Below are 27,325 nucleotides of genomic sequence, written 5' to 3'. Positions count from 1 at the left end.
CACTGCAGGGTGTGGAGCAAATTCCAGTTTTTATTGTTCAAAATTCATTCAGTTTCTGTATCTTGGTCATTGTCACGATGCAGAGGGATTTAGTTTGAGGTCAGTGATCTATAGCCTGCACTCATGCTTTTAGTTTGTCATGTACATTGTCTCTGGTCAGGTGTTTTGTAATTCTCCAGTTGATTGAGAAGTGTCTAAAAGGAAACAAAAAACCCACAAAGCAATAATTTTGTCTTCTCTATCACTAGAAATACTTTTCTGTTTATCTGTATGATTTTTTTGATGAGCCCAAAGTTGAAGAAACAGTTCCACAGTGATTAGTGACTTCCCATTTGAACTTCAGCCTTGTTTGGTGTGTGAAATAAAGAACTGCTTTTTATCTTAAAGACTTTTATCTTAAAGGTGTATCACTTACACTTAACTAGGTTAATTTTAGCTTGATTTGCTAACAGATACTTGCCTCAACTGTAGCTTGTGGCAGGGAGAGAACAGGCTGTACTTTACAGGCTGACCTTTTGAAAAGGTATAGCAAATAGTCATCTGAGGGAGGAGTAGTTGCTGTTTTAGGGGTAGTCTAGAAAGAGCAAGGTTCCTGCCCTCCTGACCCAAACTGTTGCTTCTTGGTGGCTGAAATTTGCTGTTAACTTTCCTTTGCTTTAATTTCTCAGTTGTCTCCCTATGACAATGAACAACCTATACCAGACAGAAAAAAAAGTTTTCTTTCTGGCCTAGCTGAGTTGAACTGGGACAAAGATGCAGGAGTAAAAGAAGTCTAAAATTTCTCCAGGAGAGATGTTTCATAGAATGGTTGGAGTTGGAAGGGACCTCTGGAGATCATGGAGTCCAACCTCTGTGCCAAGGCTGGTGGCGCTTTGCAGCTGTGCAGGAGCCTAATGTGAGCACTGCTCTGCACCTGCCCTGTGGCAAGTGAAGACACCTCTACAAATAAGGGCTCAGTGCAAAGTGATATTGCTGTCAGCTGGCTGCTCTCTTATGGCCATGAAACTGACTGTGCTTACCTCAGTACAGTAAGAATACTCCTCAGAGCAGTAATGTTGCTTTGACTTAAGTCCAGAAAATGTCCAGCCTGATTTTTTTTGAGAACTCTTCTAACACCTGCAGCAGTAAGGAGGAATGCCTTATTATTTCAGTATCTGCAGTTCACAATGCCAGGCATTGGGCTGAAAGAGCAACTTACATTTGCCTTTATTTCTGTTAACTTTTCATACCTTACCTAGAGTTAGTGATCTGTGCTGGGCCCCATCCTCTTTAACATCTTCATAGATGACCTGGATGAGGGCATGGAGTCAGTCATCAGCAAGTTTGCAGATGACACCAAGCTGGGGGCAGATGTGACTGAGTTGGAAGACAGAAGGGCTCTGCAGCAGGACTTTGACCGCCTGGACAGATGGGCAGAGTCCAAGGGGATGGCATTCAATAGCTCCAAGTGCTGGTGCTGCACTTTGGCCACAACAACCCCACGCAGAGATACAGGCTGGGGTCAGAGTGGCTGGAGAGCAGCCAGACAGAGAGGGATCTGGGGGTGCTGATTGATACCCGCCTGAACATGAGCCAGCAGTGTGCCCAGGTGGCCAAGAGAGCCAGTGGCATCCTGGCCTGCATCAGGAATGGTGTGGTCAGCAGGAGCAGGGAGGTCATTCTGCCCCTGTACTCTGCACTGGTTAGACCACACCTTGAGTACTGTGTTCAGTTCTGGGCCCCCCAGTTTAGAAGGGACATTGAGATGCTTGAGCGTGTCCAGAGAAGGGCGACGAGGCTGGGGAGAGGCCTTGAGCACAGCCCTACGAGGAGAGGCTGAGGGAGCTGGGATTGGTTAGCCTGGAGAAGAGGAGGCTCAGGGGTGACCTTGCTGCTGTCTACAACTACCTGAGGGGAGGTTGTGGCCAGGAGGAGGTTGCTCTCTTCTCTCAGGTGGCCAGCACCAGAACGAGAGGACACAGCCTCAGGCTGCACCAGGGGAAATTTAGGCTGGAGGTGAGGAGAAAGTTCTTCACTGAGAGAGTCATTGGACACTGGAATGGGCTGCCTGGGGAGGTGGTGGAGTCGCCGTCCCTGGGGCTGTTCAAGGCAGGATTGGACGTGGCACTTGGTGCCATGGTCTAGCCTTGAGCTCTTTGGTAAAGGGTTGGACTTGATGATCTGTGAGGTCTCTTCCAGCCCTGATGATACTGTGATACTGTGATTTAGCTGAGCTAGTTTCAAGCATACCTGTGGTGCCTGGAGAGCTGTTCACTTCCAAACCAGCATTTGTGTTTTGCCTGTGTATCTTTTTCTCTTTAATTACAATATCAATTTAAAAATTATTTAAATATCTATTTAAAAATTTAAAGGAAGCAAAAGAGTACTTTGCTTTTATGGGATGAACCTGAAGCTGGGCATTCACAGGCCAGACCTACAACTGAGCTGCTGCCTTCTCCTGCAAGAAGAAAATGGTAGATTAAGGGATGTGTGTAATACAGCCAACCACTGTATTGCTCTCGTGGGTGCTTAGCTGGGCTTTTGACTGAACTCTGCAGCAAGTGCACACACACACAGCTGTGTCTGATATATCCATGTGTGTTCATTTGCACGTGCTTTCTCCCTCTTGTGGTGTGAGAGTATCTTTAAAGAGTGAACAGTTTTGTCAGAAGGATTCTTTATAGGCTGTTACAGAGTGTTTTAATCAAGCAGGACGCTAGAGAGGAGAGTGTGTATTTTGATTCCTTGATGGATTCTAAGCTGTTAGTGCTCAATTGAATACCTTTTCTAGTGGCTTTACTTACTTTTGTCTGCTTTAAATCTAAGTTTTGTGTCTTCACAGGTCTATTTTCGAACAGTAGAACTTGTTCAGGAGCCTATTCCTGGCTCACCGGGTTTGAGTTTCTACTTCAGAATCAATGGGCGACCCATTTTCCTGAAGGGCTCAAACTGGATTCCAGCAGATTCTTTCCAGGACAGAGTGACCTATGACACGTAAGCCACATTTGATCTTTTATCCTAGTTTTCTCCTCCTGGTTTTCTGTCCACCCTCTATCAAAGGGTGGTGTTGGTGGGTGGAACTCTTTTCAAGGTGGGACACTTAATTGTGGTGGGTTGGAAGCCTTAAAGTAAGGGTTTGATTAACATTAATAAGTTTGAGTGATGTTCAAGGCCTGTAATTGCAATAACTGATGGGAAGGGGATTGTTTGCTGTCCACAGGTCCCTCACCTTTTAGTTATTTGTAGAGATGTCTGATCTTATTGTTTGGGACAAGTTCATTGATCCTCAGACAAAGTACATTTCAGCCGTGTCCTAACCCATTTTTCACAGGGAGACACAAGTGCACAGTAGCCTCTCCCTTTTTAACTCTCTCTAGTCTAGGCTTCCTTGAGGAGCTGTGCCATTAAAATCCAAGATGCAGGTGGGATGAGGGCCTTGCTTTGCCTTGCCTAAGCTTTGCTCAGGGTAGTTGAGATACCAGGACAACAGAGCATGCTGCAGTGTGCATTCACATGCAGTTTGGAGGCTACTGGCATAATTAAGGAATTACTTAAGATGAGATTTTAGAGTCTCAGTCTTTCTCTTCCTCCTCTCACTGCCCCCTTTTTGATATGTGTTGTGGAACTCAGGAAAACAATATTAGATTTCTAAATATTTAAAAGAGGATTTGAATTCAAGTGATTGATGTTTAAAGCAAGCTATACCCAAGGAGTAAAGAACAACATGATTAATAAAATGCAGCGTTTCTAAATCTGGTTCTGCCAATATTTCTGTAGAAGCATGCACTTGCTTGTGTCATCTCTTTCACAAGTGTTAACAGAACCAAGTAACTTTTTCTCCCCACATGAATTGCTTTTTGAGAGCTTAATACAGACATACAGGCTTAGAAGTTATCAAAATAGTCTGGTTTCTATCAGAATTGTCTGCTAATGGTGAATGTTTGGGGGTGACTGGGAGGATGTTAGGATTTTTTTGCTATGAGTTTCTAAGTGATGCAGTTTCACAGACCTTTTGTAAATCTTCCTTTTGTATCTGACAGATTGTGGCTACTCTTGAAGTCTGCTGCAGATGCTAACATGAATGCTCTTCGGGTTTGGGGAGGAGGAGTGTATGAACAAGACGAGTTCTATGACATTTGCGATGAGATGGGAATAATGGTAAAGACAAACACAGAACACTTAAAACCTGACAAGAACTTGCTCATTTAGGGTGGCTTTTTCTTTACAAAGGAGGAGAGTTAATACGTGAGTCCTAGCCATCTTTCCAAAGGATGTGGTAGAGTACCAACCTGAGGAGTCAGATCAACCTGATTTTCTGTTTTGTTTTGATTTGCACGCTGAGGCTGTCTGTTGAATCTGGATGAGATGTTTTGGAGGCTTTATATTAGAACCACAGCTTGAATTTTATCTTGTTGTGAAGGCTACAACTCTGTTCCACACTCATCCCCACTCTTTTTCGCAGCCCAGAACCTCCACTTTATCTTCTCTTCCTTTTCTCCCCACTCTCTTTGCCCTGCCCCCACAATCGCATTTTACAAAATCATCTCAACAGAACTGTACCTTCAACTTTCTTCTAGCTCTTTTCAGACTAAACATTTAATCTTTATATATTTTATCTCTATCTGACTTCTAAATTTCTTACTGTCTTGACAAAGAATGAAAGAACAAACAAATGGCTGAGTTGCTAGTGATGTCACTGAATGCAAGAAGATGTTTTAACTATGGTGAGGAACACGGCAGACTTTTATGGTCTGTAGGCACCAACATGAACTTGTAATCTTCAGCCCAAGTAGTTGTGAAACAAGTAAAATCATAGAATCAACCAGGTTGGAAGAGACCCCCAAGATCATCCAGGCCAACTTATCACCCAGCCCTAGCCAGTCAACTGGACCATGGCACTAAGTGCCTCAGACAGTCTTTTCTTCAGCACCTCCAGGGACGGTGACTCCACCACCTCCCTGGGGAGCCCATTCCAATGCCAATCACTCTCTGGCAACAACTCCCTCCTAACATCCAGCCTAGACTTACCCTGGCACAGCTTGAGACTGTGTCCCCTTGTTCTGTTGCTGACTGCCTGGGAGAAGAGACCAATCCCCACCTGGCTACAGCCTCCCTTCAGGTAGTTGTAGCCAGCAATGAGGTCCCCCCTGAGCCTCCTCTTCTCCAGGCTAAACAACCCCAGCTCCCTCAGCCTCTCCTCAGAGGGTTTGTGTTCTGTGCCTCTCACCAGCTTCATCACCCTTCTCTGGACACATTCCAGTATCTCAACATCTCTCCAGTGCATGGGGAAGGGCATATCATGAGATCAAATCCTACTTTTTTCCACAGCAGCCAAACTGTGGGGTCCTGTAGCTGTGTTGAGGACTTACACATGTGAAAATGGCCCTGCTGAAGAACCTGAATGATTGAGTGTATGTCCCAGATTGCACATAAAGGTCCTGCAGTCTGATCTCAATGAGGATTTAAAAGCCAGCTATATTTGCATTTTGTGCTTTCAGCCACCTCTGAGTTATCAAAACTCTGAAGGAGGTAGTCATGCTGTTCTGTGCTGGGGAATAGCTGAAAAGATCTGGATTTTTTTTTTAAACAAAAATATTTGATTTGGCCAGAAGCCAAGCATGGAAGGTCATCCAAAGGGCTATTCAGAGCAAGCTGTGATTGAGTATAAATGTAGCTGTAAGGGGAACATCTGCTGCAAACACTGATAATCCTGGGTGAGTACCTTTGATTGTTTGAGCTTGGAGGCACATGTTAATAAGTTTTGATGAACTGGTGGATAGGTGAGTGAAGACCAACTTGGTCTTAGTCCACAGCATAAGAAAGCAGGGAAACAACTGATAACTTGCTGCCTTCTGCTGTGTGAGCTTGAAAGAAATAAAACATTACAGCTATTTCAGTCCTCTGAATGAGCGCCCTCATTTCCAGGGCTTCTGAGCACTTACAGTTCTTTCATTTTTGACACCAGGCACCTAAGTAGGCCACTTAGATCTGTGCCTGTACAGTGCTCAATGTAAGATTCAGATCTTATTTAGCAGCCAAAATAGCAAGTGAATGCAGAAAGCCAGACCTTTGTTCTGGAGGAGCTGGTGCTGAAGGCTTTTGGCTTTGTTTCTTCTGGTCTTGCAAAAGCTTTGAAGTACATTAGATCAAACTATTCTGTGGCAAGATAAACTTTCTTTCAATAGAGACATTTGGCTAAATGATTCTGAGTGATTTTTCAGCAGCAGCGCTGCTCTTTTTGCACAGTGCTAGGATTATACCAGTTCTTCACAAATATATTACTTCCTGCTGTCCTGTTCCTTCAGTTTTTCTAAGGAAGCTATGTTGTGGAAAGTTACAGAAAAGCGTGTTCTCACTGCAAGGAAAGCACAGCTGTATGAGGAACTGGTCTGACTCTCTTCTATGTAGTATGGTGTTCAGAAAAGTGTGGTCTTCTGCAGACCCCTTAGGATTAGTGTGCTCTTTCAGGAGATCTTTCTGTTGAGAGAGATCTGTTTTTAAGATAGACTAGATTACAGCAGTGTGAAAAATGGAACAGGTAAAAACCAAGTCTTACTCATCTCATTAGGCTCCTTTCTTTCCCCTTTTTTCTCATTCTCCTCCTTCATGGTACAAATGAAGGTCATTGATGAATTGAAAGGCTTGCTGTTCTCAAGTAATATCTCCTTGGGAAGAAAGATTGGTGTGTTTTTAGAGGATCTAGTTTGTTCCTGCCTCTGTTACTGGCTAAGATTTGCATAAACTGGTCTTAAAAAGAGCATTTGGCATGAAGTGTGCTCAACAGCATTTCAGAAGAATTCCTGTCTCTCTTCAATAAGTAACAGAGGTTTGGTGTTGTATTTGCATAATAGTAAGTACAAAATTGTTCTGTTCATCTGGAGATTGCTCCACGTTCACATTTGAGCAGTGCATGAGTTCTAATTACTCCACTGAAACTTGCTGAACTCTACTTGCTGAGCAGTATTCCAGGCTATTGGGATCTAGATTCTTAAGGATAAATATTTTGTTAACTCTGAGGAAGAACACGGTGGAGTATGCACATACTGAACATGTGATTGTTTTGGTACTTTCCAAGAGTAACAAACAGAACATTTCAGTTTAATCCTTGCAATAAATACCTTCTGCCTGAACAAAGGATTGTGACTTGTCTGCAAATCCAATTAAAGTTGATAAATAATTCAGTTCAGGTAGCTCAATATTCAAATTGAAGGCCAGCATCCAATTTGAGGGGGGAAGTAAGCATTAGAAAACATCTTGAACACATTGTATTACATTGATACTTTGCAGCACAAGCTGGACTTTAAATGAAATGCACTATTTTTATTCATATGACAAATTGCTCTAAACTGTAGTATTTAATAAATAATATTATGAAACATTAATAGTAATAATAATATTTAAACATTTGTAACAATGTAGACCACAGATTTGGGATACTGATCTGAGAACTAAAGGCAGATACAGCTCGGGTTAGTTGTATAGCAAAAGCAGGCCCCAATCTTGCAGAGACCTCCACCTCTATTTGCATGGTATGAGGGCCAACCATAGTGAGAGATCCTTGAGCAGTGGTGAACTCTCTTTCCTAGTGGGGACTAAGTTGTTACACTTCTTGTGCAGGGCTAGGGAAGCCATCTGAATAGGTGGAAATAAATCACAGAATCATAGAATCAACCAGGTTGGAAGAGATCTCCAAGATCATCCAGTCCAACCTAGCACCCAGCCCTAGCCAGTCAACTAAACCATGGCACTAAGTGCCTCAGCCAGGCTTTTCTTGAACACCTCCAGGGATGGTGGCTCCACCACCTCCCTGGGGAGCCCATTCCAATGCCAATCACTCTCTCTGTGAACAACTTCCTCCTAGCATCCAGCCTAGACTTACCCTGGCACAACTTGAGACTGTGTCCCCTTGTTCTATTGCTGGTGGTCTGGGAGAAGAGACCAACCCCCACCTGGCTACAACCTCCCTTCAGGTAGTTGTAGACAGCAATGAGGTCCCCGCTGAGCCCCCTCTTCTCCAGGCTAAACAACTCTAGCTCTCAATAACCATTTTTCAAGTACATAATATTACTTGCTAACATTTTTTTTTCTCTTTTTGTTTATGATCTTTTGTTCTCCCTGTAGATTTGGCAGGATTTCATGTTTGCGTGTGCCCTGTACCCAACTGACCAGCACTACTTAGAATCTGTAAGAGCAGAAGTTTCTCATCAGGTATTTTGTCCATCTGGCAAAGCTCTCTTTCCCACTACATAATTTTTTATTGACTGACTGTATCAGTTAGCTTTCCAAAAATGCTTATTTAGAAGTTTGTTAGTGTACCTTTATGTAGCAAATGTGAAATGTAACCTTGCTGAATCACAGAATGTCAGGGGCTGGAGGGGACTTTGAAAGCTCATCCAGTCCAACCCCCCTGCCAGAGCAGGATCATCTGTACCAGATCACACAGGAACGTCTCCAGGTGGGTTTTGAATATCTCCAGAGAGGAAGACTCCGCAACACTCCTGGGCAGTCTGTTCTGGTCTTCTGTTACCCTCACAGTGTAAAATTCCTCCTCATGTTTACATGAAACTTGCTATGCCTCAGCTTCCTTCCATTGCCCCTTGTCCTGTCATCAGGCATCACTGAGCAGAGCCTGGCTTCAGCCTCGTGGCACTCACACATTACATATTTGTAAATGTGAATGAAGTCACCCCTCAGGCTCCTCTTCTCCAAGCTAAAGAGCCCCAGCTCCCTCAGTCTCTCCTTGTAAGAGAGATGTTCCATTCCCTTAATGATCTTTGTGGCTCTGCACTGGACTCTCTCAAGCTGTTCTATGTCCTTCTTGAGCTGGGAGGCCCAGAAGTGAGCACAGTGATCCTCTTCAACTTACTTGCAGGAGTAATCAGTTAAGCAGAGGTACAAATTGCCCTCTTCTCGAGAATGTTTGAGAGCATTCACCAAGAGTGAGCTCTAATGATTGGAACATGCCTTAGTACGTGCTTCACACATGCCTGATGATACATATATGATTATGGTGGATATATGTCAGCACATAAAAATTTGCCCCTCTAAGTGTATGTTATGAAAGACTGTATCTGGTGGAGGGCTGGAGGAATAGTGAACACAGGGTTTGTAGGCTCACCATATATAATATGTATGTGGACTTGTAATTCAGGAAGTAACCAACTCTTTTTTTTAAAGTTCTTTTTAAAAGAAGGAGTTTTGCTTGACTTCTGAAACTGTATTTCAGGTAAGGCGTTTAAAATCCCATCCATCAATTATCTTGTGGAGTGGTAACAATGAAAATGAAGCAGCAATTGCAAGCAACTGGTTCTCCATACCTTATGCTTACAGAGAAGTCTATATCAAGGACTATGTGATGCTTTATGTGAAGAACATCCAAGAAATAGTTCTTACTGTAAGTGATGTCAAGAAACTCTATGAGGATATGGCTTGGCAAAAGGTTTTAATGCTTGTAAATTGAGCAACTTGGAATTTGTTTATTTAGTTTAATTTGTTTTCAATTTAAATTCTTTTGGGAGATGGAAGCCTGCACAGTGTTGAAGAACTGCACTTTCCAAGTGCAGTTACACTCTTGTAAATGACTGCTCCTTTAAAGGATTATCCTCAAAGGAAATTAAACCAAAAAATACATCTGTAGCACTTTGTGATTTGCAAAGGAAGATCTGAAAATGTAGCAAATCTTGGTTGTTTTTTCCTTTATTTTTTAATTAATACCTCTACAAATGCCTTCACTTCCAGTGGACAAAATGAACTTGCCTATTGATTAATCTAGGTAATCAGATTTCCTTTATCTTGAATTTTGTTGGAGGACACTGTAAGAAGGATTTACTAACCCTCAGATCTTTTAATAGCAGTTGAAAAAAATCATAAAGAGATGTTCTTCCAGTATTTGGCCAAAACTTTTTTGGCTTAAGCAAACTGATCCAAATCTGTGCTAAACTGTCCTCATGCTGTCTAGCTGTTACATCCTGTGGTTTTGAAAAACAGGCTAATAGTAGTTTTAAGTATATAAAGTATTTTGAGGTAAACTATATGAGTGGCATGTGGAATCCATGACCACAGAATCATGGAATGGTTTGGGTTAGCAGAGACCTTCAAGGGTCATCTAGTCCAAACCCCTCTGCCATAAGCAAGGGGCATCCTCAACTAGATCAGGTCACCCAGAGACTTCTTGAGCCTCACCTTGAGTATCTCCAGGAATGAGGCCTCAACTACCTGCCTGGAGAGTCTGTTCCAGTGTTCCTCATGGTAAAGAACAGGTTGAAGTCTGTTGTGATTTAGCTTTGTCTGTTTTGCACAGCTGTAGTAGTAGTATTTCTCTTCCTAGAAGTCTTGCAATTGTTCATTATTTAATGGAATCTGCTTTTAATTAACTTTTACGTGTATATGGAGGATGAAATTGATTTAGAAATCCTAAATTGATATCATATAGACATCAATTTAGATAGAGACAAACAAACAATGCTTGAGCTACAAGTATGTATTCTAAACTCCTCTGTTTGCTAAGAGGCAAAATGTTGCAACAGTTTTATCAAGTTAGAACTTCCTTTAAAGAGTAGAAGTTTTTGTTAACCTAAAAATGTCAGTGGCCCTTTCCTACTCAGTTGTCTCTTCTGCAGTACGATCTTCTTGACTTCAGGGTATGATGATTTTAATCTTTATCCTTTTCATGGTGAAATGCATTTCATTTTGAGTCTCATGACTTGAGGTTTCCTTTTGCTAAGGCAGGCAATCAGTCTGTAGATGACAGCAATATTACTGCTTGCAATTGGAGGGTACTAGCACTGTCAGAGTAGCTACACTGAGAATTTAGAATACCTTTCTACTGGAAGAGATGAGGTATGAGAAAACAATAAAAATGAGGCCAGCTTTGCAAGAACCTGCTGAAGGAGACCTTGCTCTTGAGGGCAGTTATGCATTCAAAATAGTAATTGTGTCTTGTTTCTGCTTGATATCTTGATTCTGGATTTCTGTATTTCAGTTAGCTTTTTGGAACTGACTTGTTTGTAAGAGTATGCTGTGATGTTCCTGTGATCAGCTAGGTGAGCTGGATGGCCAGTGCAAGTGCAGCAACTTCAGGTGTCCTGGCTTGATACTGGATTTTAGTTACAGTTTGCTTGTGCCTCACTGCTTTCTAAGACCCATCCCCTTTAAACCTATTTTAAGTGCCAGAAGGAATCGTACAATCATAAGATTTCAGATCCTGTGTAATACAAGCCAGATGAGGATACTGGTAGCAATACTGGACTGTGTAACTTTAAAAGGCTTCTAAATTCAAGCTGAAGACATCAAGGGATCCAGAGTATCCTCTAATAAATATTTTCAGTTGATTATTAATTACTCCTGTCCAAACCAACCACATAAAAACCAAACCACAAGCAAACAAAAACCCAGTCAAGCACAAAATAGCCAAGATATAGGAACAGGGGTGCTTCTTCAATGAAGCACGTGCCTAGAACAAACAGCTGACTTGACTTGTGCCTCTATCTTACTGCAAGTCAGGTTCTAAATGCATGATACCTGCAAATGGATTCCTTCAGTTCTTTGTAGGCTGCTGTTAAAAGATTTAGTACATTAAATCTTTTGAGGCTATAAATAAAGGTACTTATGCACAGTTGGAAATGTAACCCTTCTTATGGTCTCATCTATCTTACTATGTAGAGCTAGCCCAAATGACCATAACCTGCAATGCTACTGTGCAGGCATTAGTAGGAGAATACCTTGGCTTTGACAGGACTAAATTTAGATAACTACTTGATAAGAAAGGGGGAAATCATGGCCTTGTTCCTGCAAAAACACTGCAAAAGTAATGATTTTTCCATAAAGAAGTCTCACTATTGAAATATTAATGTTCCTGTAGTTTATTTTTCACAAGGCACACTTTAAATAGCCTTCATTAAGAATTTAGAACTGTATAAAGATAGAAAATCTCTTGATGGGAAGAGAGAATCCCTTAGAACAGCAGAACAAGCAATATCACGCTCAGCTGTTCTCCAAAAACATGAATAAGAAGTTAATTAAGCAAGTAAAGATGATGAACATCAGGACACAAAGGGGAAGGTTTACTAGGTGGTGACTCAGCCATTTGGACAAGATATGTTCTTCCCCCTGCCTCACAAAGGGACTGACTTTTATCATTTTGTTTTCTTTGTGGTTGTTTTAAATCCCAGGAGGATAGCACTCGTCCTTTTATTGCATCTAGTCCCACCAATGGCTTGGAGTCAGTTAAAGAAGGCTGGGTCTCCCAGAATCCTTATGATACCCATTATGGTGACACTCACTTTTATGACTACAGCAGTGACTGCTGGAACTGGACAGTGTATCCTAAAACTCGTTTTGCTTCAGAGTACGGATTTCAGTCCTGGCCTTCCTTCAGTACAGTTGAAAAGGTAAGGCTGGGCTTCCACACTTCACTGTCCCTCCTGCTCTCATTTAGTGAGGGCAGTGAGTCTCTCTTCTCAACACACTGCAGCATCCAAGCTGTAGATGGGTTAATACATTGTTGGATGTGGTATGGTCTAGGTGGGATAGAAGTGTATGCTGGTGTGGAGAATGGGGAGAAAACTGAGCTATTTCCCTCCTCAGTGTCCAGTATATTTACCTTGATGTTTCAAGAGGAACCAAGTTTAGGTGAGAGGCACTTACAAAGCTGTTACTATGAAAATTATAGCAGAGTAATGACTGCTTAGCACCTTGTATTCTTTTGCTGTTCATTTAGAAACAGAAGAAAGATGACAAATGCTGAATTATGAAATGTATTGATTTTGACAGTGTTCATCCATTTCTTTTACTTGCTTTGTTTCCTTATATAGTGCATGTAAGAGGACTTTGTTTTGTTTTCTGTTAAAGTCAGATGTTGTATCTTCTGTCTTATTTATCCATTTGATCCATTTCTCCTCCCCCTCTACTCTGCCCTGGTGAGACCTCATCTTGAATACTGTGTTCAGTTTTGGGCTCCCCAGTTGAAGAGGGACAGGGATCTGCTGGAGAGGGTCCAGTGGAGGGCTAGGAGGATGATTAGGGGACTGGAGGTCATGGCTTATGAGGAGAGGCTGAGGGACCTGGGGCTTTTTAGCCTGGAGAAGAGAAGACTTAGAGGGGATTTGATAAATGTTTATAAGTATCTGAAGGCTGGGCAGGAGGGGGGGACAGGCTCTGCTCACTTGCTCCCTGGGATAGGAGAAGGAGTAATGGGTGTAAATTGCAGCACACGAAGTTCTGCCTCAACACAAGGGCGAACTCCTTTACCATAAGGGTCCCAGAGCACTAGGACAGGCTTCCCAGAGAGGTTGTGGGGTCTCCTTCTCTGGAGACTTTCAAGGCCTGTCTGGATGTGTTCCTCTGTGATCTGTGTTGGATAGTATTGTCCTGCTCTGGCTGGTGGGTTGGACTTGATGATCTCCTTGGGTCCCTTCCAACCCCTAACATCCTGTGATCCTATGAAGCAGAGGCATATCATGCTCTTCGTCTGTTTGCTCAGAGAGAAATGAATATCCTAGCGATGCTTATGCATGCAACTAAAAGATACTCAGAAAGTTCCTGTCAACTTGCTGGAGAAAATATATTATCTGAGACATAGTTAGTACCTTCATCCATATTAATAATAATGAGCATTATTCAGTTCAGCCTAAAAAGGAACCAGTTTAAATGAATAGCTTTTATAGATTTATTACAATGTGAGCTTGACAATAATAACTATGAGAATGTTCTTGTCCTTGGCTGAAAAAATCTTTTTGGTGATAATTTGTTTTCAGAGGCAGGGTTTGAAAATAAGGAAGAGGAAGAATTAGAATTTATAGCCCTACTGTATAGCCCTTCTGTAACTCTCATGCATCCATGCTTTTGGCTAGGGTCCTTCCATCTTAATCTAGAGTGTTTGGGATTTTACTATGAAGCAAGCAAACCTCTGCGATCCTTTGGCCAAAATGAACCTTCAAGCAATTAAGTTATATGCTCTTGTGCCAACACTACTTGTTCTGGTTTCAACAGCAGTGCCTAGTTTTGTGCAAGCAGTATAAGCAAAGGGTGTTAGTGAATCAAAACCCTTGCATGACTGCATGAGGTACTGTAGAAAGGTATTATCAGTTTTAAGGGTTTCAGATTAAGCCAGCAGGCTGCAATAGGTACCCTTTTCTGAGTAACTTGGTGTGCTAGTTTGGCTGAGTTTAGTCTGGGTGATTTTCCTTAAGTGTGTGTGTGTGGGGAGGGGTGGGTAACACCCAAACCATCACACTTGGGAGTCATTAAATGCATGTTTTGCCTTTTCTTTCTGATCTCTTAGTTTGTGTGTATTTTAAAAGGTTTCTTCCACTGAGGACTGGTCCTACACGAGCAATTTTTCTCTCCATCGACAGCACCATGAAAATGGTAACGATCAGATGCTTCAACAGATTGGGCATCATTTCAAGCTTCCCCAGAGCACAGATCCCATAAAGAAGTTCAAAGATATGATTTATCTCACTCAGGTAACAGTGATGTCTTCAGTACAGGCAGCTGGATACTGTCAGCCATAAAAACGGGGCATATTCTGTCAGTCATACAAAAGTTTCTGCACTGGAGCCTCCAGTTGATTTTGAACTAGCTTGTTTCATTTTTTTGAGAGAGCCTTCAATTTTTGGCATAGAAGGGCTGGAATACTTCTTAGAGAATTCTCAGAAGCTAGCTCCATTGGCAGAAAGTCTGGCTGTGTGTGCTACCATGGTTCTTTCCCCAGCTGAGCCTACTCCTGAAGCTGGCTGGGGAGGGAGGGACATACCTGTTGGATTTGGTATTTGATTATTCGTGGTGCTACACTGTTACTCCCTGCTCTTCATGTGGCCTCTGTAGGCTCCCTGCTTTGATTTTTGCCACGAGGAATACATGAGCTTTCAAACCCAGACTGTTTCTAGAGAATGCAGTTCTCTATTGAATGAGATTATTAATAGCTGCTGCTTTTTTTGTTATGGGCTCAGATATTGATATTTTAGAAAATCTATTCTGAAATGATTTAGGGGAGGGTGGTAGCGATGGTGTGGTTTTAGCTTGTTTCAGATCAGTAGGGTTATAGTTTTGTTCTTCATTCACAGCAGTTTACCTTATACTTGCTTCTTAATTTGTGCCTTGTAAACGATGATAAGTGGCGTTTTTATGCCAATAGGCAAGTTCCAAGTGCTGTTACTGCTTCATGTGTTCCAAGAGTTTCAGAAATGTTTTCTGTGGGAATAGCTGCACATTCCTGAAGTGTTTACCGTTTGAGAGCCATTAGCAAGTTTTGCATAAGAAACAAAACAGCTGAAGGACTTCAGAAACTAGTGACAAGAGAGCAAGGATAGGTGATGCTGTGAAAATGGATAAAATTTGTGCACTGAAATCCTGACTCAAAAAGCTGTCAGTTTCTGCAGCATTAGGTCTGTCAGGGCCATATTAACAGAGTAAGCAGAATTGGTGAAGAATACCAAAATAAGGACAGCAGAAAGGATGAGGAGAGTCAACTTGGCTTTCACAGTTAACTGGAATTGTTATCTTCACCTTTTGAGCTGTCCTAAAGAATAACTTTTTCTTTTATTTTGAAACTTTCTTTTAATAACTCCCCAGCCTAGTACTATGTGAAGAAAATAACACTCTTATTGGCTTCTAGTGAGAATCTGGCCAAACTAAGATGGGGACAGAGAGAAGTGGTAGTGAAGGTGAAAAAGGCTGCTCTTTTGGTTCATGCTTTTGACTGTGTATTGGGAATGTCTGGAGCATAGGGACATGGACATGATGATAATGTATGGTGGATGTAGTGCAGCATAATGCAGATCTGCAAGTCTTTGGGGGTTTATTTATTTAAACAAGAAAAACAAAACCTCAACTTAAGTGCATTTTTTCTTTCCTTTGCCTTTCTAAGGCCCTGTTGCCCAGTGATCTTCACTGGGTGGAAGGCAGGAAGTAGCCCTTCTGGAATTGCTTGTAAAGCTATAGGGAGCTGCTAGGAATACATCTCCTTCAAGCAGAGGCCTGCTGCACTGCAGATGCATGCTCTTGAAAGCTCAGGATTAAGGTTATGTGCCATTGCTGTGAAGTCCAACTCGTGTGCTCATGTAATCCTGCACTTCTGGTTTGAAACTGATGTAAACTCAGCACACCAAAACTTTCTTTTTTGTGTTTGTTGTCCAGGTGATGCAGGCTCAGTGTATAAAGACAGAAACCGAATTCTATCGTTTTAGTCAAAGTGAAATAATCAAGGGAGAAGGACACACCATGGGAGCTTTGTACTGGCAACTCAATGACATCTGGCAAGCACCTTCCTGGGCTTCCTTGGGTGAGTTTTTTGGCAGTCTGACACCAACTATCAGTCCTACTTTGTTTTCCTTATCTGGAAATACTTTGACACCAACAGTCCTACTTTGTTTTTCTTATCTGGAAAATAGGTAAGCATGGCTGTGCACTCTCTCAGGCAACTTCCATCCATCACTTAGGCATGCTTCCCATGGAAGTGTTTCCTAAACCATCCAAATGTTCTTCACCCTTTCCCACTTTCACAGACTAAAGCAGTTATCTTCCTAGGGAAGTTTTGCTGTTTGCTGTCCATTCTTACCCTTGGTTTAGTTCAGTGAAGTTAAAATTGTATGTAACTCCTAATTTCTTAAGAACATGGGCTTTAGGTTTGTTTTTTGTGTGTTGTTTAAGCACTATTCTAGTTTTTCCCAAGAAAATAATATAATTGAAGCCAGGCAAAGCTTCCTATTAGGATGCAGTGATGGCTAAGACTGACGCTGTAACCCCCTTGTTAAGGTAAACCTTCAGCTACCCTTGATTTTCCTGTGTAGAAGTAGGTCTTCCTGGCAGAGTGTGTGGTGTTGCATCCAGGTTTTTCCAGAGAAACTTTGCACTTTTTGTAGATTCAATTCTTTGCAAATTGGGGAAATTTTGGAAACTCTGTTTCCAAGGTGACCTGCCTTAGAAATTCTTGATTATGTCCTCTCAGCTGTACAGATGTGTCCAGAGAAGGACAACATAGCTGGTGAAGGGCCTGGAACACAAACCCTATGAAGAGAGGCTGAGGGAGCTGGGGGTGTTTAGCCTGGAGAAGAGGAGGCTCAGGGGTGACCTCATTGCTGTCTACAACTGCCTGAAGGGAGCCTGTAGCCAGGTGGGGGTTGTCCTCTTCTCCCAGGCAACCAGCAATAGAACAAGGGGACACGGTCTCAAGTTGTGCCGAGGTAGGTATAGGCTGGATGTTAGGAGGAAGTTCTTCACAGAGAGAGTGATTGGCATTGGAATGGGCTGCCCAGGGAGGTGGTGGAGGCACCGTCCTTGGAGGTGTTCAAGAAAAGACTGTCTGAGGCACTTAGAGCCATGGTCTAGTTGACTGGCTAGGGCTGGGTGCTAGGTTGGACTGGATGATCTTGGAGATCTCTTCCAACCTGGTTGATTCTATGTACCCAGCCACAGTGAGTGAGAATGGACAAAGAGGGAACTAGTGGGATAGGAAAGTAAGAAAGAGCACCCTTGTATGATTATGCTTTCCTCGATTCCAACAGATTTGGTTGATTTTGTTCCCTCTGTCTCCATGGCCAAATGATCAAACCCTTTCCTTTCAGTAGACAGCCAAAGTACTGCAGAACTGTGATCTGTTCTGAGCAGGACAGGATTTAGTATGCAAAGGCTAAGCATCTAGATTTCCTCTGTAGTCAGTTGAGGGAGAGATTGTTATATCCAGAGTGTGACTCAGTGTCTCCTGAGATGTCATTCTTCTCCATGCTGGATTGGATTTTCACAGAGCTTCTGAGAAGCTCTTCATAGGAGAAGATGACTAGCCAAGATTTGGTGTCTAATCTAGTGTTAGGTGAGGCAAATGACTCTTGGTGAGTAAATTATTCTGCTGCTGTGCTGTTCATGCACATGATCTGTCTTGATACGTCTGTTTTCCTTTTGGAATACAAAAAATGGAGTAATCAGATGTATAAAGAGATAAGGCACTTAAGCAGAGGATTGTGTGGTATGAGGGAAGTGTCTGTGTTTCACGTTCTGAACATCTCGTCTAGAAGTCATTTCAAAACAGAGAAGCTGCTCTCTGGCAGCTCTACAGGACGTGGGTAGATTCTCCTGCAGCTTTATTTCTCACACATCTATTTATTTGTAACACATATTCTGGATTTTTGCAAATTTCATTTAAGAATTTAATTTGTGAAGAAATGTGAGTGAAGTAGAAAAAGCTGAGAGTTAGTGTGAAGTTAAATGTGTCCTCAACAAAAAGCCATTTGGCCTTACTTTAAGGAAAAAAAAACCAAACAAAAGAAAGAAATAAGAAAACCCCAACAAATTAGCCCACCCTATGCTTCCTGCTGTTCTCTGGCAGGTGTTTTGAATTCTTGTTCATATTTCTCTCTCTCTCCTTTTATTTTTCCCTCCATTGTATTCATTCAAGCAATAAAGGAATCCAAACCAGTATAGAATTGTAGAGTCAACCAGGTTGGGAGAGACCTCCAAGATCAGCCAGTCCAACCTAGCACCCAGCCCTAGCCAGTCAACTAGACCATGGCACTAAGTGCCTCAGCCAGGCTTTTCTTGAACACCTCCAGGGATGGTGACTCCACCACCTCCCTGCGCAGCCCACTCCAATGCCAATCACTCTCTCTGGCAACAACTTCCTCCTGACATCCAGCCTAGACCTCCCCTGGCACAACTTGAGACTGTGTCCACTTGTTCTATTGCTGGTGGTCTGGGAGAAGAGGCCAACCCCCACCTGGCTGCAGCCTCCCTTCAGGTAGTTGTAGACAGCAATGAGGTCCCCCCTGAGCCTCCTCTTCTCCAGGCCAAACACCCCCAGCTCCCTCAGCCTCTCCTCAGAGGGTTTGTATTCTGTGCCTCTCACCAGCTTTGTCATCCTTCTTTGGATATGTTCCAGTATCTCAACATCTCTCTTGAATTGAAGAACTCAGAATTGGACACAGCACTCCAAGTGTGGCCTGACCAGTGTTGAATACAGGGAAAGAATAACCTCCCTTGTGCTAGAAGAAACAGGCTATTTTATTTCAATGTGAATGCAGCAGTCCAGCTGTAATGCTCATCTTTGTAGACCTGTATTAAGAAATGGAGTACCCCAGTGTTTATTTCTGTGATTCTAGCAAAGGATGATGCTCCTAAGCTTTAGATGCCTCAAGAGGAGAAAGATGCTTCATAGAATCGGTCAGGGTTGGAAGGGACCACAGGGATCATCTAGTTCTTACACCCCTGCCATGGGCAGAGACACCTTACCCTAGATCAGGCTGGCCAGAGCCCCATCCAGCCTGACCTTAAATATCTCCAAGGATGAGGCCTCAAGCACCTCCCTGGGCAACCCATTCCAGGCTCTCACCACTTTCATGGTAAAGAACTTCCTCCTCATGTCCAGCCTGAACCTACCCATCTCCAGATTTGCTCCATTTCCCCTCTTGCTTGCAAGAGTGTTTCTTGGTAAAGACAGGTGTATAGATATGGTCCCCACGATCTCTTCATATAAGTGTCTTTTTAAGTACAGAGCTGACATCATTGTAGAAAATATATCAAATAGTTGAATTATTCATACATTGTTGAAGTTCACAGAAAAGAAGTTCAGCAGAGATACAGCTGTCCCTTTGTTTTGTTCTGCTCCCTCAGTGGCATGAGGAAAGGTTTAATATTCATTTAATTAGGCAGCATGGTAGAGGGATTTTTGAAATGCTAATGGCTGGAATTATGCAAAATTTCAGAGAAATTAGTTTTATTTGCACTTCAAACCACGTTTCTACATCTGGTTAGATGGCACAGGAGTGTTGCCAAAGAGTGCTGCTTATTTAAATCTGTTACTTCACAGAAGGGCTTGCATAATTTCCAGTAGAAAGCTGAAGTGTTTCCTCATGAAGTGGGAATAAAGTAGCATTTTTAACTTCCCTTTTAAGATGCTTGCTTGAGATGGAATGAAAACACAGCACCGCACTCCTGTCGCCAGTACTTCTGCCTTCAGTTCAGAGCTAAACAACAGAACTGGTTGTTAGCACCTACTTAAGGAGCTGGTTGTGCCACTTCAAAGCACAGAATCGTTGAGGCTGGAAAAGACCTCTGAGTCCAGCCGGCTGTAGCATCTCTGCAGTGTGTTTTGGTGAGGAGCACTGTCGTGCACATAGTTACTTAACCTTGTTCCCACACGAGTGTCACCTTCAGGTACCCAATTCAGTTGTCATGAGATTCACTTGGACGGATAATTGGCTTTAATTGCAGGCTCAATATTTAAGAGCCCCTGGTGAGCTGAAACCACAGGCTGTTCTGGAGAATAATAGGTCGAAGTGAGCAGCATGCTTCTCAGGTTGCATTTAATGGTGTGAAGTAATTAATGTAAAATGGGTTCCGGGGAGGACTATTTGTTCTCACTCCTGCAGTCAGTGTAGAGGGCTTCAGGCGAAGAGTCAGAAAAAAGGAGAGTGGGTTTTCATTGCAAACTTAAGTTCAGTTTCTGGTTCTGAAATCTGATACCACAGGCAATGCAGACCCCCTGTAGTTATCAAGAAAAAATGAGGGGATCTGAGTTTCTCTAGGAATCCATTTCAAAGGGGGAGGGTGGAGGGGGAGAGCAGGAGCAAACCACTCCAGGGCTATTTTAAATAACTTGCCTGTTGCCTTTGGGCATGCATGTCTGTAACAGGAAAGTTTTAGCCCTGAGATTTCTCAGGATAGGTGCTTGATCTTCAGATTTCTTACACCCATTTTGGGGCAGGGGAACTATTTTACGTGCAACTTGCCTTGATTTTTTTTGAGCCAAGAAATGTGACCCTGGTCTTAAGGAAATAGGCAGCAGATAAGGATAGGGCTGGGTGCTAGGTTGGACTGGATGATCTTGGAGGTCTCTTCCAACCTGGTTGATTCTATGATAAGCTGAAGAATATGGCTTTAATTTATTAATGAGCATCAGTTTCTGTGCTGTGTGAAGTTACTGTAATGATTATATTATCAAGATCACATTGCTGGAAAAGACCCTTCCTGTGTGAAATTGCTCCAGCAGTTGGACTTTGGTTCTTCAAATTGATTCTAGGTATTTTTGGGAAGAGCAATATGCACTTTAAAACAACTCACCTAGGTAAGCAGACTGGTGATGTTTTCAAGCATCCTTAACCAACAGTTGTAGTAGTTGAGTTTTGAAATGGTAAAAACTTTGAAGTGTGCAGCTTGCTTTTGTTTGCTGGCTGGACTGGTTGGCTGGTTGGTTTGTTTTTCCCTGCAGAAGTGTAATGCTAAATTTAGTCCCAGTTGTTTGCCTCACTGTGGTTCTTGAGGATCTGCCTTCTGGGTAGCAGACCTTCTCCCTTCCCTTCCAGTAACCACTGCAATGTAGTTATGTAATCCAGCTGGAAAGCAAGGCACAGCAGGAACTGAGAGAAGGGCCCGTTCAAAGAGCAACAGGATTTCATGTTACACAAAGTAGCAGAGCTGCTCTACTGCAACGTCATGCTTCATTTCCACATCTAAGTCAGCCGAAGCCTGGATTTTCATCGTGTCAATTAAACGGAGTTAAAAATTCAAGTCAGTGCATGCTTGAAACCTCAGCCCATGCTGCAAAACTTGTCTGACCTCATGGTGGCCTCTGGGGCCTGCAGTCAGCAATAGCTATTGCCCCACAGTTCACCCTGTTGCAGATAATCCATCCCCAAACCAGATTTCTCATTTTGGCTTTGGTGGCCCTGCAGAGTAACTAGTTAGCACTCTCTTGTTTGGGCACAGTTGCCCTTTAGACCACCAACGTTTTCTGTTAAGCATTATGCAAGAATGTGGCTTGGCTCATGTGTTGAAGAGCACCCATCTGGCAAGCATGTTCATCAGTCTACCAGCAATCTGTTTTGAAGAAACTTAGCAGCCTCTCCTGAAGTTCTCTTTCAGACTTCACCTCTTCAGTTTGCTTCAGTGCTATTAACTTGAATGCTGGTGGTGTTTTGTTGGCAAGCCCGGCCTCATAGCACAGTTGAATCTCATCTGGGTTTTCCAGGCAGTTGAGAGCTTTTCTTGTCTGTCCTTCAAGCCAGCTGGTAGTGAGGTGATGTGGAAGGTGCTAAGCTGGAGCTTTGCTCTCCACGAAGTTCATTCATGTCTATGTGGAGAGCAGGCAAAGCATGTTCAGATCTGCCTGTGAAAGCCACAAGCACAACCTTTAAAGACTACATCAGTCTGGATGAGGTCCTTAATTATGAAATATGTGAAAGTCTTAAGAGCTTTGTACAAGCAACAAAATGCAGAGAGGTAATTAGTAACAACAAGAACATCTGACTGGAAATATTTTTCAGCATCCCCAGCAAACCTGTTGTATAAAATACAGAGCCAGAAATGAGAATGAAATTGTTGTCTGACTTTTCTTCTGCTGACTTGAAGCAGCATCATCTTTTAGTGCCATTTAGTGGTTGAATGAAGAGAGTGAAAATGCTGGGTAGATGGAAATAAGTGGAAACAGCATCATTTTCAGAATGGTTGTGGCAGCATTGCATGGGCAAAATAGACATTTTTGGAGGGGGTACAATGTTTGATGGCTTTCCCAGCTTGTTAATGGCAGACCATCAAAGCATTCACAGTAATGATGTACAGCTGTCCATGAAACAGGCAAAGAGAACTGTTTGGCACCTCTATATTATGTGTCTGCTAAATCCCACACAGGGAGTGTTGTCTCTAGACTTTGGCAAATTAATCTTGCCTAACTCAGAGCTGTATTTGGTCTGAGAATTTTGTTGTTGTTTGGGTGTTTTTTCTTGTCTTCATTCTTCTAAGGAAGAACAATGTTCTTCTAAGGAAGAACTGCAAAGGGAAAGAGAGTGCTTTGTATAAGGGTCAAAAATTAGGCTCTTGTCTCTTTGCAGTGGTGACAGTATGTGGCAATGCCACCAATTCTCATCTGTGTGGATTAACAACCTAGATCCTCCAGCTATCTCTTAGTGTGGAGTACACTCTTATCAGTTCTGTTACTCTCTCTTGTGTTTAAGGCTTCTAAAAATCAAACAGCAGCTTAGCAGTGATAGGACCAGCACTTAAAAAATGTGTCCTTTTACTGAAACTCCAAAAAGAAAACTTCAAAGAGCATCAGATCCCTTCCAGAGCCTTGGCTGGAAGAGAACAAGATTAACCTCAGTCATTCTCTGTACCTGATAGAGGTGAAAAGGGGAGGAGGACTATATTAGCCAAGTGGGGGTTGGTCTCTTCCCCCAGGTAATCAGCAACAGCACAAGGGGACACAGTCTCAAGTTGTGCCAGGGGAGATCTAGGCTGGATGTTAGGAGGAAGTTGTTGCCAGAGAGAGTGATTGGCATTGGAATGGGCTGCCCAGGGAGGTGGTGGAGTTGCTGTCTGTGCTAGTTTGAGGCTAATTGGAATATTTTAATGAGAAAAAATAAGATTATAGGCTGAGGAAAAAAAACAAACCAGTGGTGATGTCTACTTCACTCATAGGCTTGCTGAGATGGTTAAAAACAAGAACACAAACATAGATAAGGGACAGAGAATGTTGTCTCTGTTGGAGGCAGTGCCTGTGCTTTTCTCTCTGGGCTTCTTCTGTGTAACTAATTCTGCTTCTAACCCCCTCCTTGCCGATCCTCCAAACTCACCTTGTGTAAGGCAAACTCTGGCATAAGGTAGAGGGGTGGAAAGAAGGTGGAAGGGTGGTTGGGAGCCTCTCCTGGGGACTCTGATTTCTGGGAGGGCTGTTGTGTTTCTGTATTACCTTTAACTTGTATATTTCTGTATCTATTTGTGATATATTGTAAATATCTGCTAGTATGTTCTGCTAAGGTGTAAATGTAAAGCTTCATTCCTTAACTTCTAGCCAGCTGAGTCTAGTCTGGGTGATTTCATGAGAGTGGGGAGGCAGGGAACTCCCAAACCATCACACCATCCCTGAAGGTGTTCAAGAAAAGCCTGGCTGAGGCATTTAGTGCCATGGCGTGGTTGACTGGCTAGGGCTGGGGGCTAGGTTGGACTGGATGATCTTGGAGGTCTCTTCCAACCTGGTTGATTCTGATTATCAGGACCAGATAGTGCAGGTTGGATTCAGTCTGGATATTGTTCTCTTTTAACCCTTCTCAGAGTATGGTGGCAAGTGGAAACTACTCCATTATTTTGCCCAGAACTTCTTTGCACCACTACTGCCTGTGGCCTATGAAGACAACAGTGTGTTGTATATTTATGGTGTCTCAGATCTTCATGTGGACCACAACCTGACTTTGAGGGTAAGTGACATCTCTCTCACCACCATGATGTCCCTTCTGCAAAACTCTGAGAAGCTGAATAAGCACATCCCTGGTAAGTCCAGGTTCAAACACAACAAGGTGCAGTTCCTCTCACTTGTTATAGTAGTGTGTACTGCTTGCAGCCTGTAGCCACAGACCCTAAACTTACTGTTCTGTTGAATCTTACAGAGATTGATAGTTAAATAGAAACAAGTATGAAAAATGGCACCTCACCACTTAGCACAACTCTTCCTGGGGTGTCAGAAGTAGATTAACTGATTATGTGGGGGGAAATAAAAAAGGATTGTAGTGTAGCTTTCCAGTGTTCAAACGACACTGCTATGAGAAAAAGAACTAGACTACTTTCTGGAATAGCCAAAGAAACATCTAGGCATGCTTTAACTGCAAGATCACCTGTGCAATGTCACCTTCTTGTAATTGGAACCTTAACTGTTTTCTGATAATGCTACAGAAACTGTTAGGATTTTGTAAGCATTGTTTGGGCTGCTGAGCTGTGCTGTAGAACACAGACTTGCTTTTGGATTGGTTAATATTTTGTTGCAGTTATCCATATGGCAGCCAGGTCTAAAAAAAAAATTCAGGGGCCATTTTGCCCTATAAGATGCAATTCCTGATGTTAGAGAATGCCATGTGGAATAGAAGAATAGACCTAGAAACCTGGAACAACTCCTGTGTCTTTTCAGACCCCGTAGTGCAAGTGTGTCTGTTGCTAGTTCACTGCTCTGGCTGCTGGGCTGCCAGGAGTGTTCACATTTGTCAGGTTACTTGTGTGCAGTATCGTAAGGGACACTGTAGCCAGGTGGGGGTTGGCCTCTTCTCCTGGGCAACCAGCAACAGAACAAGGGCACACAGTCTCAAGTTGTGCCGGGGTAGATGTAGGCTGGATGTTAGGAGGAAGTTCTTGCCAGAGAGAGTGATTGGCATTGGAATGGGCTGCGCAGGGAGGTGGTGGAGGCACCATCCCTGGAGGTGTTCAAGAAAAGCCTGGATGAGGCACTTAGTGCCATGGTCTGGCTGATTGGATAGGGCTGGGTGCTAGGTTGGACTGGATGATCTTGGAGGTCTCTTCCAACCTGGTTGATTCTATGATTCTATTCTATGAATGTTATTTCTGAGTAGCCAGTTCTTAGAGTAAGACTGCACTGAAATGGTTCATTTCTGGTTTGAGTTAATGTAGCAGGCTTAAACTCAAATTTCCTGTTAGGTCCAGGGAGGCACTGGCAGTAGAGCATTTCTGGTGAATGCTCTAGTTCACACTTGAAGGAAAATCTGGAACCTAAAAATTCTAAAAGGAGTTAAGATCTGTTCCTGACAAAAATAATCTAAATTGTATGGAGAGACAGTGCCTGTTTCCTACAGTTTCTTAGTGAGAATTATTTTGTGTCATAGAATCACCCAGCCTCCAAGAGACCTCCAAGATCAGCCAGTCCAACCTAGCACCCAGTCCTGTGTAGTCAACCAGACCATGGCAATAAGCCTTTTCTTGAACACCTCCAGGCACAGTGACTCCACCACCTCCCTGGGGAGCCCATTCCAATGCCAATCACTCTCTCTGGCAAAAACTTCCTCCTAACATCCAGCCTATACCTCTCCTGGCACAACTTGAGACTGTGTCCCCTTGTTCTATTGCTGGCAGAAGAGCCCAACCCCACCTGGCTACAATCTCCCTTCAGGTAGTTGTAGACAGCAATGAGGTCTGCCCTGAGCCTCCTGTTCTCCAGGTTAAACACCCCCAGCTCCCTCAGCCTCTCCCCATAGGGTTTGTGCTCCAGGCCTTTCACCGGCTTTGTTGCCCTTCTCTGGACACGTTCAATGTGCTGCCTTGTTTGTTCTTGTTTTGATGTAAGTGTTGGAAATGTGTATTTTACTGTATTAATACAACTTACATCATCTCTTTTAAGAAGATGGTGCAGCTTTGCTTCTGTTTGTGCAGAAGCTCAAGATTACCCAGCTGGACAGTATCTGAATTAACACTGAGAAATCTGTTTCAAACTAGAGAAGAGCAAATTTAGCTTGGATGTTAGGACCAGGTTCTTTACCATGAGTGGAACACTGGAACAGGTTGCCTAGGGAGGTAGTTGGGGCCACATTTCTGGAGATACTCAAGGGGAGGCTCAACAGGGCTTTGGCCAGCCTGATGTAGTTGAGGATGACCCTGCCGAGTGCAGAAGGGGTAGGACTGGAAGACCTTTGGAGGTCCCTTCCAGGCCAGACCATTCTATGAATTTGTTTGCCCTTTTTTAATCAGGGAGGGGCAGAACAAGAGTTAACAAATGAGTCCCTTACTAATTCCACTTCTCACACGCACTTGGCAGGAACTGGCAACCTCTGCTTCTCAAGGAAAACAAATTGCCCTGTAGATCAAGAACAATGCATCTAAGCTTCCAAACTGGAATTCTTGTTAGGTTTATGTCATCTAATTACTGGGCCTTATGCATGGTTGAAATCTTTTTGTGGAGACTTTTGCTAGGTGGAAATCAGCTGATACCATCAAGAGAACATCTCTTGCAAAGAGCAATCCAAAACCTAGGATTCTGGGTTGTTTCCACAGATATCGTTTTCTTACAAGCCTTGTGCTCTCTCAACGTGTTTGCTAGGTCACTGTGCACTCCTGGAGCTCCTTGCAGCCAGCGTGCACCTTTGCCAAACACGGGGTGACTGTTAAAGCACAAAGTGCTGTCCCCATCTACAAGGAGTCCATAAATGACTTGCTGGAGAGATGCAGGAATTGTACCAGGAGAAGCTGTGTCCTTACCTTCCATCTTGTGGGAGAAGATGGGCTCCAGAGTCCTGTGAACCATCACTTCCTTTCCTCGCTGAAGGATGCTGTAGGCTTAGAAAAGACCCGGCTTAAGGTAAGCGTGTTGCCAGCCATGCTGGTTTCAGTCACTGCTCTGGCGTGTCCTTTTCCACTTGGTGTTCTTTCTCCATAGCTGTTGCATTTCTGTCATCTTGAGTTCAGATCTATTTTTCACTCTGTCACTGTATGTGTAGCTAAAGAACAGCAGTGGGGTAGTTGTGTGGGTTGTTCATCACTTCACATGACGATGCCTCCGTTTGATTTGAGTGTCTTTCACCTGACCGTTGCAGCATTGCTCCTTTCATTCCTTTTCATCCCTAGATAGGAAGTAGCACTGGGGCAAGTG

The 27,325-nt window shown here is 43.1% G+C and overlaps 1 protein-coding gene across 2 annotated transcripts in view; it reads left to right on the top strand.

The window, feature by feature from the left end:
- The window catches only part of MANBA (mannosidase beta), a 60,842-nt gene that overhangs the window by 29,198 nt on the left and 4,319 nt on the right, over nt 1–27,325 (top strand). Inside the window, exons 8-16 of one of the 2 annotated variants that reach the window (XM_064148411.1) lie at nt 2,822–2,973; nt 4,020–4,137; nt 8,101–8,187; nt 9,206–9,373; nt 12,150–12,368; nt 14,280–14,444; nt 16,117–16,261; nt 24,016–24,158; nt 26,777–27,034. In XM_064148411.1, the coding sequence (XP_064004481.1) occupies nt 2,822–2,973; nt 4,020–4,137; nt 8,101–8,187; nt 9,206–9,373; nt 12,150–12,368; nt 14,280–14,444; nt 16,117–16,261; nt 24,016–24,158; nt 26,777–27,034 (1,455 nt within the window). Of the gene's footprint in view, nt 1–2,821; nt 2,974–4,019; nt 4,138–8,100; nt 8,188–9,205; nt 9,374–12,149; nt 12,369–14,279; nt 14,445–16,116; nt 16,262–19,862; nt 20,688–24,015; nt 24,159–26,776; nt 27,035–27,325 lie in introns of those variants that run through there. The other variant, XM_064148413.1, reaches the window with a different exon arrangement.

Source organism: Pogoniulus pusillus, chromosome 9, assembly GCF_015220805.1.
Source record: "Pogoniulus pusillus isolate bPogPus1 chromosome 9, bPogPus1.pri, whole genome shotgun sequence".
Lineage (NCBI taxonomy): Eukaryota > Metazoa > Chordata > Aves > Piciformes > Lybiidae > Pogoniulus > Pogoniulus pusillus.
This window is presented reverse-complemented; position numbering and strand designations above follow the sequence as displayed.